The sequence below is a fragment of the Hemiscyllium ocellatum genome, chromosome 1, assembly GCF_020745735.1.
Source record: "Hemiscyllium ocellatum isolate sHemOce1 chromosome 1, sHemOce1.pat.X.cur, whole genome shotgun sequence".
NCBI classification, from domain to species: domain Eukaryota; kingdom Metazoa; phylum Chordata; class Chondrichthyes; order Orectolobiformes; family Hemiscylliidae; genus Hemiscyllium; species Hemiscyllium ocellatum.
This window is the reverse complement of record NC_083401.1, coordinates 93,880,413-93,892,409: the sequence shown is the minus strand read 5'-3', so window position 1 is coordinate 93,892,409 and position 11,997 is coordinate 93,880,413. Positions and strand designations below refer to the sequence as shown.

At 39.4% G+C, this 11,997-nt stretch overlaps 1 protein-coding gene across 4 annotated transcripts in view; it reads right to left on the bottom strand.

Moving 5' to 3' along the window:
* Window positions 1-540: 540 nt before the first annotated feature.
* Window positions 541-11,997, bottom strand: part of aasdh (aminoadipate-semialdehyde dehydrogenase) — a 46,261-nt gene continuing 34,804 nt past the window's right edge. For 2 of the 4 annotated variants that reach the window (XM_060824071.1, XM_060824088.1), the window contains exons 11-14: window positions 11,661-11,824; window positions 7,497-7,622; window positions 3,716-3,847; window positions 2,725-3,147 (exon numbers count right to left, since the gene is read on the bottom strand). In XM_060824071.1, coding sequence (XP_060680054.1) covers window positions 2,731-3,147; window positions 3,716-3,847; window positions 7,497-7,622; window positions 11,661-11,824 — 839 coding nt within the window. In that variant the 3' untranslated portion in view covers window positions 2,725-2,730. Of the gene's footprint in view, window positions 2,642-2,724; window positions 3,148-3,715; window positions 3,848-5,367; window positions 5,401-7,496; window positions 7,623-11,660; window positions 11,825-11,997 lie in introns of those variants that run through there. The other 2 variants (XM_060824078.1, XM_060824095.1) reach the window with 2 other exon arrangements.

The window sequence follows — 11,997 nt, the reverse complement described above, 5'->3', positions numbered from 1 at the left end:
TTACAAGATTATGAAGGGCATGGATCGGGTAAATAGGCAAAGTCTTTTCCCTGGGGTCAGGGAGTCCAGAACTAGAGGGCATAGGTTTAGGGTGAGAGGGGAAAGATATAAAAGAGACCTACAGGGCAACATTTTCACGCTGATGGTGGTACATGTATGGAATGAGCTGCCAGAGGAAGTGATGAAGGCTAGTACAATTACAACATTTAAGAGGCAGTTGGATGGGTATATGAATAGGAGGGGTTTGGAGGGATATGGGCCGGGTGCTGGCAGGTGGGACTAGATTGTGTTGGAATATCTGGTCGGCATGGATGAGCTGAACCAAAGGGTCTGTATCCATGCTGTACATCTCTATGTCTCAATGTGAATGATCATTATTCTATAAAAATTTTCCAGTAAAACCATTGATATGATTCAATATGAATTAAAAGTGCAGAATAACTCATTTATTTGCATTCAAATAGTTTAATATCTTACTAGATTATGATGGTGATTAAAAATGATAAAATGCTGAATTCTGCCTTGTTTCAATTTAAAAACTATTCCACATTTTGTTTTTGCATTAAAATGAGCTTTGTTTCATAGTTCACTAATTACTTTACCAGTCAGATTTTTACTTGAATTTTAGGAGAGGCTATACAAAATAAGGGTGTTTCAACTGCATCAGCCTTATAACTTAATATGATCATAATAACTTGACAGATAAAGACCGGCTTCACATCTGCCTTACATTCATGACTGCTGGAACTTCAGGATTATAATCAACAATGATGGAGCTGAACAGCCTGATTGTTAAAAATGAAAGACAAAACCAGTAACCATTAAGATCTCAAAGAATCTCTTACAGCCACAAACAGTTCCAGAGTGAATAGACTTGTGCAATTCTCAGGTAGAAAATGTGGAGCCAGTTCACTTTTCAAAAGCTGATGATTAGTTGGAAATGTTTACTCTCAGATCCCATTTTTGGCAATGGTGTTCCATCCTGAATTCACCATCTACACACAATTTAACATTGCATCACTGTTACAAAACAATGGCATCATCAATTAAGATCTTATCCTAACCAAAGTTTCAAGCTGGGATTAATAAAACACACTAGGGCTAGATGAAATAATTCTTATAATTAAAAAATAACAGCACGGGAAATTAAGCTCAATAGGTCTACTGGAATTCTTCAAGAATGTACCCTGTGCAGTTAATGAGGGGGAACCAATGAAGGTTGGTCCATATGCTTTCAACAAAGTCCCTGGATAGATTAGTGCATACAACTAAAGCAAATGGAATTTGAGGTGGTGTACATAGTTGGATAGAAAAGTGGTTGACAGGCAGGAAACGAAGAATGAGAAAAAAGTTATTTTCCTGAACAACTAGTGACTAGTGGGGTACCACAGGGATTAGGGCTAGGACCTCAGCTACTCAAAAGATACATTCATGACTTGGATGAGGAGATTAAATGTAATATCTCCAAATTTGCAGATGACACAAAGATGAATGGGGAAGGTATATTGCGAGGGGGATACACATTTAAGTTTCAGTGCAATTTGGACAAGTCAGTGGGAAAATACATGATGCAGTATGATGCAATGTGGTTAAATGAGAGATTTTCCACGTTGGGAGCAAAAACAGGAAGGTGGAATATTGTCTGAATAGTTATAAATTGATGGAGGTGAATATACAAACAAATCAGAGTTTCCTTGGACACCAGTCACTGAAGATAAGCTTGTAGTTACAGCAGGCAGTGAACAAGGTGAATTGTACATCAGCCTTCAATTAGAGGATTTGAATACAGGAGCAGGAATACCTTGCTGCAATTATACAGGGCCTTGTTGTTACAACACTCAGATTAATACGCGCAGTTTTGGTCTCCTTAACTGAAAAAGGATGTTCTTGTATGGAGGAAATGCAGCAAAAATTTACCAGACTGATTCTTGGGAAGGCAGGACTGATATAGGAGGACAAGTTGAATCGATTAGGATTATGCTCGCTGGAGTTCAGAAGAATAATGGCGGATCTCAGGGAACCAATAAAATTCTAACTTGACTAGATAACCTAAATGCAGGATGTTGTTCCTGATGACAGGGGAGTCCAGTACTAAGGCACAGCCTCAAGACAAGGCTATACTATTTAAGATTGAGATTTCTTCACCCAGAAAGTGGTGAACCCCTGTGGAATTCACTACCATAAAAAGCAGTTGAAACAAATGTTGTATGATTTCAAGGAGGAGTTGGATGTAGCACCTGGGGCTAACAGGGTCAAAGGATGGGGTCCTGGGGTTGGGTTACAAAGAAGGAACAAGTTACTGAGTTGGTGGATCACCTATGATCATATTGAACAGCAGAACAGGCTCAAAGGGCCACACAACCTACTCATGCTCCTATTTCCAACATTTCTATGCAACCTTCTCTGTACAATGACTTAATATAGATGTTGTTTCTTTTACTGATAACATTTCATTTTGTTATGTTTGAAAAGTCAAAGATCCTTGGAGTTAACAATGTTACCCAAATAATCAAAACAATTGCTCCAGATAATTCAAATAATAATGTGTTTCATCAATGAAACCCTTTCCAATGGCGATTCAGGCTGAGTATTTGCAGTACCTTCATAAGCGATATTAGTTTCGACTGGAACTGCCTGGTGCCTGAATGATTATAATGAACAAATATCCAAAATTAATCAAGCATGTGATTCATAAATATGAAATTAATTATTCAGGAAAAATAATCACTTTCACTCAAGGCTATTTGTATTTGCTTGTTTTGATACAAACATCTCCAAACAATACACAAAATTATTTCTACAACCTACAACAAGTGCTTCTTTCCACAATACTGGTGAAGAGAATATCTCTCCTGGAAGGGAATACGAAGTAACCAATTCCCCTGTTGCAGCAGCTAAGATCCATAGGTTGCCATCTGTGGAGACCACAGCCACTAATGTTTGGTTATCAAGATTAGAGTTTGTGAAAACAAATGGAACTGCGTACACTTGTTTGCTGGTTTCAAATTTCCACACTAAACGTCCGACTTCATCCAAGCAGTAAACAAAACAGTCATGAGATCCACATATTATTTTTCGATTTGTTGGAGAAAAGTGGCAAACACTCGGTGAAGTAAAGATCGGGCCACCAGTTGAGAACCGCCAAAGCTAAAAAAAAACAGCCAAGTTAAAAAGAAAGAACAAGCTTGCATTAACATAATACAGATCCTTCTCGGGGCATTTTGTAGTGCTTTGGAGATCATTAACTACATTTTAGATGTATTCACTTGCACTCTGTCATCAAATGCAGCACAAGGTTTCACAAACACCAATAAAATAAGCATTTAATGTTTCAGTTAGGTTGACTGAGGGAAAACCATTGACCAGGATACAACCTTAGAACTGCACTGAAGTGCCAGCTCAGGTTATATGCTGAGATCTTTAAATCTTGAATTCTCAACCTTCCAATTTCGTGCTGCAAATATTACTACTGAATCAAAAGCGGACACCTGATCGAGTTAATTTTACATGCTTTAAAAATCCATCCAAAAATACTTCTGACAATGTGAACCGAGATAGTTTAAAATGATTGTATAAATCATACATAGCTGGCATGAAATTTGTTCACATCTTGAAGGATTATTAAAATGTTAGATAAAGCATAAAAGGTGACAAAGTTTATATAAATATGAGGCCAAGACATTTTGAGGTACTTAAATGTCAATTCAAACTGTACCTGATCACCACTGTGGCTGAAACATTGCAGACTTCCATCAACACAACCAACGTACACATTCTGTACAGTACACTGAGGTGAAGAAAATAAAGGTTTGCCGCAGAAGTGTTTCCAAACTATACTCCTTGTGTCCTGTAATAATGAAAATAAGACTAAATGCTGCTGGCTTTCTTCCACGTTCTTTAAACTCTTATGAAACAGATCTGTTATATCTAAATACATATTCAGTTTTAAAACATGTAAACATGAAAAGCATCTCATATCCTTTGTATATGTCCCTTTGTCACGCTTCGAGGATCCAAGTACAGTAACTACATAAACAAAGCTAAATACTGTAGATGCTGCATATCTCTTGTCCTCTCTCCACAGATGCTGCTGGATTTGCTGAGCTTCTCCAGCACCTCGTTTTTAAAAAAAAACAAATTATTTGGCTCTGGGACCAAATGCAACATTTCTAAATTTACAGATGATACCAAATATGATGGAAATAAAAGCTAAGAGGAAGATGCAAGGAGCCTTCAAGGGAACTTGGACAGTTGGATGGTTGAGAACATGAGAATGGAATACAATGTGAATAAGTGTGAAGTTATCCACTTTGGTTTAAAAAAAGGCAGAATATTTCTTAAATAATGAGGGGCTTGGACATGCAGGTGTCAAAAGGATCTGGATATCCTTATTCATGAGAAGGTGAGGACTGCAGATGCTGGAGATCAGAGTTGAAGAGTGTGGCGCTGGAAAAGCACAGCTGGTCAGGGAGCATCCCAGGAGCAGGAGAATCAATGTTTCGGGCATAAGCCCTTCATCAGGAATGAGGCTTGTGGGCCAAGGGGGCTGGGAGATAAATGGGAGGGGGAGTGGAGCTGGGGGGAAAGATAGCTGGGAATGCGATAGGTAGATGAAGGTGGGGGTGAAAGTGATAGGTCAGGGAGAAAGGTGGAGCGCATGGAAGATGGACACGTAGGACAGTTCAAGAGGGTGGTGCCAAGTTGGAGGATTGGGACTGGGATAAGGTGGGGCGGGGGGTAGGGGAAATGAGGAAACTGATGAAATCACATTGATCCTGTGTGTTGTATATCCTTGTTCATGAGTCTCTAAAAAGTTAGCATGCAGATGCAGCAAACAACTAGGAAGGCAAATGGTATGCTAACTCCAGTGCAAGGGAAATTTGAGGATAAAAATTACATTGTCTTGCTACAGTTTGATAGAGCCTTGGTGACACCTCATTTGGAATACTGTGTACAATTCTGGTCTCCTTATTGAAGGAAGGATATACTTGACAGTTAGGAAGTGCAACAGAGAGGCAAAGATTAATCCTTACAATGGTGGAATTGTCTGGAGGAGATGACGTGTGTATTTTTAAAGTTTCAAAAATAATGAGGGGTAATCTCACTGAAAATTAGAAAATTCTTACAGGGTGTGACACTGTGAATGTAGATAAAATGTTTCCCTGGCTGCTGAGTCCAAATTCTTCATGACCAAGGTGATAAAAGATTAAAGATTAATCAGGGGTATGCAAAAGTGTACAGTTGAAGATTAAAATCAGACAAACCACAATCTTACTGACCAGTAGAGCAGGGTCAAAAAAGGAACGTAGCCTACTCTTGATCCATGTTCATATGGATAGAAACAAAAGACATAATCTTTGGATAAGGGTCAGGTTATTTAAGTCTTCACTTCTTAGGAACCTTTAAATCAGAGAGATGTGGAAACTGAATCACTGAGCATGTTCAAGTTAGAGAGTGGCAACTGAGGTTAATCATCAGTCATGATCTTATTGATTGATGGACCAGCCTTGACAGATTGAATGGCCCACCCCTACCCTGTGTTTCTATTTATGAGAGCTGAATTTTGATACATTTGGTTATTTCTGTTCTGTTCTTTACTTTGCAAGCATAAAACATTCAATATTTACAAACAAATATAGGTCATTGTTTATACTTGTGTGGAGCCGCAGTAGATGGTGGAGATACTAAATGAGTATTTTGCATCAGTATTTACTGTGGAAAAGGGCATGGAAGATATAGAATGTAGGGAAATAGACGGTGACATCTTGCAAAATGTCCATATTACAGAGGAGAAAGTGATGGATGTCTTGAAATGCATAAAAGGGGATAAATCCCCAAGACTTGATGCGGTGTACTCTAGAACTCTATGGGAAGCTAGGTAAGTGTTTGCTGGGCCTCTTACTGAAATATGTCTAGCATTGATAGACACAGGTGAGGTGCTGGAAGACTGGAAGTTGGTTAACATAGTGCCACTGTTTAAGAAAGTTGGGAAGGACAATCCAGGGAACTAAAGACCAATGCGCCTGGTGGGCAAGTTGCTGGTGGGAATTCTGAGGGACAGGATGTACATGTACTTGGAAAGGCAAGGACTGATTAGGGATAGTCAACATGGCTTTGTGCGTGGGAAATCATGCCTCACAAACTTCATTGAGTTTTTTGAAAAGTAACAAAGAGGATTGATGAGGGCAGAATGGTGGACGTGATCTATATGGATTTTAGAAAGGCATCTGACAAGGTTCCCCACGGGAAACTGGTTAGCAAGGTTAGAGCTCATGGATTACAGGGAGAACTAGCCATTTGGATACAGAACCAGCTCAAGAGTAGAAGACAGAGGGTGATGGTGGAGGGTTGTTTGTGACCAGTGGATTACCACAAGCATCGGTGCTGGGTCCACTGCTTTTCATCATTTATATAAATTATTTGGATGTGAGCATAAGAGGCATAGTTAGTAAGTTTGCAGATGACACCAAAACTGGAGGTGTAGTGGACAGTGAAGATTATCTCAGATTACAAAGGGATTTTGACCAGATGGGCCAATGGGCTGAGAAGTGATAGTTGGAGTTTAATTTAGATAAATATGAGGTGCTGCATTTTGGGAAAGCAAATCATAGCAGGACTTATACACTTAATGGCAAGGTCCTAGTGAGTGTTGCTGAACAAAGAGACCTTGGAGTGTAGGTCAATAGCTCCTTGAAAGTGGAGTCGCAGGTAGATAGGATAGTGAAGAAGGCGTTTGGTATGCTTTCCTTTATTGGTCAGAGTATTGAGTACAGGAGCTAGGAGGTCATGTTTTGGCTGTACAGGACATTGGTTAGCCCACTGTTGGAATATTGCATGCAATACTGGTCTCCTTCCTATCAGAAATATGTTGTGAAACTTGAAAGGGTTCAGAAAAGATCTACAAGATGTCACCAGGGTTGGAGGATTTGAGCTATAGGGAGGAGGTTGAATAGGCTAGGGCAGTTTTCCCTGGAGCGTCAGAGGCTGAGGGGTGACCTTATAGGGGTCTATAAAATCATGAGGGGCATGGATAGGAGAAATAGTCAAAGTCATATCCCTAGGGTCGGGGAGTCCAGAACTAGAGGGCATAGGTTTAGGGTGAGAGGAGAAAGATATAAAAGAGACCTAAGGGGCAACTTTTTCACGCAGAGGGTGGTACGTGTATGAAATGAGCTGTCAGAAGAAGTGGTGGAGGCTGGTACAATTGCAACATTTAAAAGGGCCAGCTGCTGGCAGTTGGGATCAGATTGGGTTGGGATCTCTGGTCCACATGGACGGGTTGGACCGAAGGGTCTGTACATGTTTATGACTCATCTGTATCGTACTTTATTATAAATGGCCAATTATTTACAATGTTTACAATAATCGAAGATGAATTTATACCGAATGCATTTTACAGAATGTGTACCATTTGATAATGAATAATGATATATAGACAGACCATGGTCTTATGTTGCACATTTCCATCATCTACTGATTATTTATTACCCACTCACTGGATTGACAGCTACTAACGATTCTCCAAGGGTTGCAATATAAAGTCTTCGCGGTGATTTGTTTAAACAAGGAGTTGAGAACACAGCACCTCCTCCACAGTGCAATTTCCAGACACACACTTTACTCTGTGCGCAGAAAATAAACAATTATTAAAGTGAAGAATTCTGAGTATAATACAAAGTGATTTTTGCAACTTTAGAGTAACAACTAATTACTTATAACGGATTACATAAATTACATAATAACAATTCAGTTGAGAATTCTAATATGGTTGTCCATTGAAATCCACCATCTCAAACAGATTTTTTTTTCTGCTCATGATCCAAAGAACTGCAGATACTGGAAGTAAGAAACAAAGACTGGCAGTTCTGAAGCAGGGTCACTTTAACTGAAATATCAACTCTGCTTTGTCTCCACATTGCTGCCAGACCTGCTCAGTCTGTCCAGCAATTTCTATTTTTGTTTCTGAATCATGTGCAAATTTAGTAAACAAAACTTTATGAATCTCTCTAATCACAACTTAATCCTAAAGCCACTGATTTAAACTTAAGCTAAATGCAACAGATAATATGGAAGTTCCATCATTTACTGGAATAATGTAGTCCAAGAATAGATATTGTGCACATAGTTCCACTTCTAGTTGTACTTAATTTTGCTGCCCATGTCCTAGCTCAGCCTATCTGCTGCTGAAACCTGCCTGCAAAATCAATTACTCTAATGCTCTCATGGCTGACCTCCCACCTTCTAGCCTCTGTAAACTTCATCTCATCCAGTATTCTTATTTGCCCTAAATCTCCTTCATCTTTCTCCCTATAGGTGCTCCTGCTTCAACATGCCATAATTTTAAAATTCACATTCTTGAATTCAAGTCTCTTCATGGCCTCTAACATTACAAACAAGTGCTCCCTCCAGGCTGTGTACAGTAGCCAAAAAATGTCCCATGCAGGTCACACATGTCATCCTTAAGTTGCCACAAAAAGAAAATTCAAGGAGCTGCACAGTTAATATTACCTGTGACCTCAAAAGGCTCTACAACTCCACTAAAAAAAACACTTACAGGAAGTGTTATCTATAACCCTCAAAACTCCACATTCCTCCAATTCTTGTGCATTCCCCACACTTACAGCCCAATCTTCAGCTGTCCACACACCCGGAGCTCTGGAATTCACTCCCATAAATCTATTTGCTTTTCCCCTCTCATTTAAGATACTCCAAAGCTCTCTTGGAGCACGTACTGGCTGTGTACTTTAATATTCCCCTATATAGCAGGGTTTCAAATATTCTTTGATAAGGCTGTCCTAAATTGACTTGCTAACACATTAAAGGTGATACACTGTAGTAGCATGGGAGGATGCATTGCAATTACCATGCATCATAATAAACTGGCTTGTGGAAATTAAATTCAGTTAAATACTGGAATACAAGATTAGTCACAATAATAGTGACCAGAAAACTACCACAGAATGTCACTAAACATGTCTGCCTCATTTATGGCCAAATTTTCCACGTGTTGCACTCTCATGCAGATTACTACACAGTCCCTTTGTTTTTACAAAAAAAATGACTCCGCATTTCTGAAAGGAGATTCCAGTCTGTGCCCTTTCAAAAATGTGGAGCCAAATTTCCATTCTGACAACTCCCTTGTCACGTAGAACTGTCAGGCTAAGACAAACCATGCCTCACTTTCACAGCAGTCAGAATTCTGAAACTTAAAGGGCTAGGCTCTCAGTCCACAGCTGCTGTACAACTGTAAGTACATAAGGCAAGTTGGAGGTTCAGACGCCAGATGGGTAGAGGTTTAGGGTCAGACGCAGAAATCATGTCTGGAGCAGGGGATAAAGGAAGTAGGTCTGAAATGGGATAAGAGGTGACTGTGGTGAATCCGGAGTGGGGAGAAAGGTTGCTGGGTCTGGCGTGGGATAGGGGTGCTGGGCCCTGTGGGCAGATAGAGGCAAAAACCGGTCAGGTCAGAGTCTGGAGAGGCAGTGGTGGAAGTGTGAGAAATAAGTATGGTGCCTGCTGAATAATTACTCGGGAGTTAGACTATATATTTAATAATCTAGTTTTCCTCAGTGATTATTACTAAATTTCACTGGAACCCTCCCAATTATCTACTGTAAACAGAGTTTGAGGATTCAAAGCATGTGGAATCTTCAATTATCCAAGCATTGGAGACTATGATATTGGGCGTTTCGCAGGGTTCCAATGCACAGTTCCCATTTATGCTGAACCAATGACCGGTCATCAGGAAATGCAGGCCAATGTTCTTTAGGAAATGAAATCTGCTGACCTTACCTGGTCTGGCCTGTATATAGAGCCTAGATTCACAGTAATGTGGCTGACTCTTCTGTACAAAATGATCCAATGATTCAAGGAGAATTATGAACATGCAGAAATGCTGGCCTTGTCAGCGAAGTCCATATCCCAGAAGAGAATAAATTATGAGGGAAACTTGTAGCAAAAAAAAATTCTACATTGTTTCCCAAAATAATCTCACAATCAGCAATCTGCAGAAGAACATGGGGCCCACTGTCTCTCCACTGGCTCTTTCTCCCTATTCTAACTCTACTCATTGTCTAATCCCCTATCAAATGCCATGATCGAACTTGCTTCTACCACACCCCACTATTCATTGAGAACATTTTTCCCCATTTTCATCTCATTTGCTTTTTGTAGGAAAATTATTTTAAATCTGTCATTTTTTCTTGATTCTTTTACAAGTGGAACCTGTTTTGCCTAAACCACTTTGTCTAGACCAACCTGATTTTGAAAACTTCTATCAATTCTCCTCAAACTTTCTTTTTTAATTCATTCATGAGATTAGGGCATCGCTGGATACACCAGGATTTATTGCCCATTCTTAACTTCTCCTCAAGAGTCTCAACATCTGGTTTCTTATACATGGAATTTCAGGTCGTGAAGTGTGACACCTCGAGTACTCTTGCTGAAATTTATTTTGAAATTCATTCATGGGATGAGGATGTAGCTGGCTCAGTCGGAATTTATTGGCCATTCCTAATTGCTCAGAGGGCAGTTAAGATTCAACCAGATTGCAATGAGTTTGGAGTCACACATAGGTCAGACCAGGTAATGATTTTCCTTCTTTAAGTGACATTAGTGAACCAGAGGGTTTTTTTCCTGGCACTGATGATGGATTCTTGGACATCATTAGATGACTCTTATGTCAAATATTTTTTATGGAATTTAAATTAATAATCCCTGGCAGGATTTGAACCTGGGTCTCCAGGCGACTCTCTGTGTGGAGTTTGCACATTCTCCCCGTGTCTGCGTGGGTTTCCTCCGGGTGCTCCGGTTTCCTCCCACAGTCCAAAAATGTGCAGGTTAGGTGAACTGGCCAAGTTAAATTGCCCATAGTGTTAGGTGAAGGGGAATGGGTTTGGGTGGTTTGCGCTTCGGTGGGTTGGTGTGGACTTGTTGGGCCGAAGGGCCTGTTTCCACACTAAGCAATCTAATATTACCTGGGTTTTTGGATTAATAGTCCACTGATAGTAACACTAGGCCATCATCTCCATCATGCCCAACTAGTATCATACATGAGATTAACATAACATCCTTACTCTTTTACTCTATGCTCTTATTATTGAAGCTCAGATTATTACGTTTTTTTTAATGCGCTCTCAATCTGTCCTGCCACTTGTGGTGACTAATACAGATATAAACTCAGGCCTATCTGTGCCTACACACCCTTTAGAATAGTATCTCTTTTTTAAATGGAAAAATTCTATGTTCTACCAAAATATCATCACTTCACACTCATCCATCCACTCCACCAACTTGCCTACAGTGAAGCCTGAAAACATCTTTTAAGTATTAAATGGTTTCCTTTCCCTCGCCAATTTTAGATCTCATGGGTCAGCTGTCCCTTTCATTTCACAAGTTCCATCTTTACTCGAAAGTCTGTTGTGCAGTACTATATCAAACATCATTTGGAAGTTGAAGTTGATGTTCATCACATTAAACAGCATTACCTTAATCAATTGTTACTCTTCAAAAAAAAAGGTAGTTAAACATAATTTTCTCTTCAGAAATCCATGCAGGATCTGCTTAAATAATCAATATTTGTCCATGTGCTAATTCTACTGAGTTGAACAATTTATCAATTAAAGATATTTTAACCCAAAAACAGAAGTTTAAATTCTTACATGAATGTCTAAAGCGTAGATGTGATGGTCATGCGATCCAACAAAGACCAGTCCTAGGTCTGGATCCATAATTGGAGAACTTTTAACTGAATCCTCTGTCCAAAAAATCCAATATGTTTGCCCATCACTGACCCTTAGCACACAGATTGAACCATCATAACAACCTGAATAATAAATCACAATATGATTATCTCTAAAACTTTAAGAAAAATTCATATATGGAGAACTGAAAATTAAAAGAACCGTGCTATTAAAACAATGTTTTAAATCCCTAAATATAGCATTTTACATCAATTTGCATTCATATACCTCCAGCAATGCAGCAAAATTAAGCTGC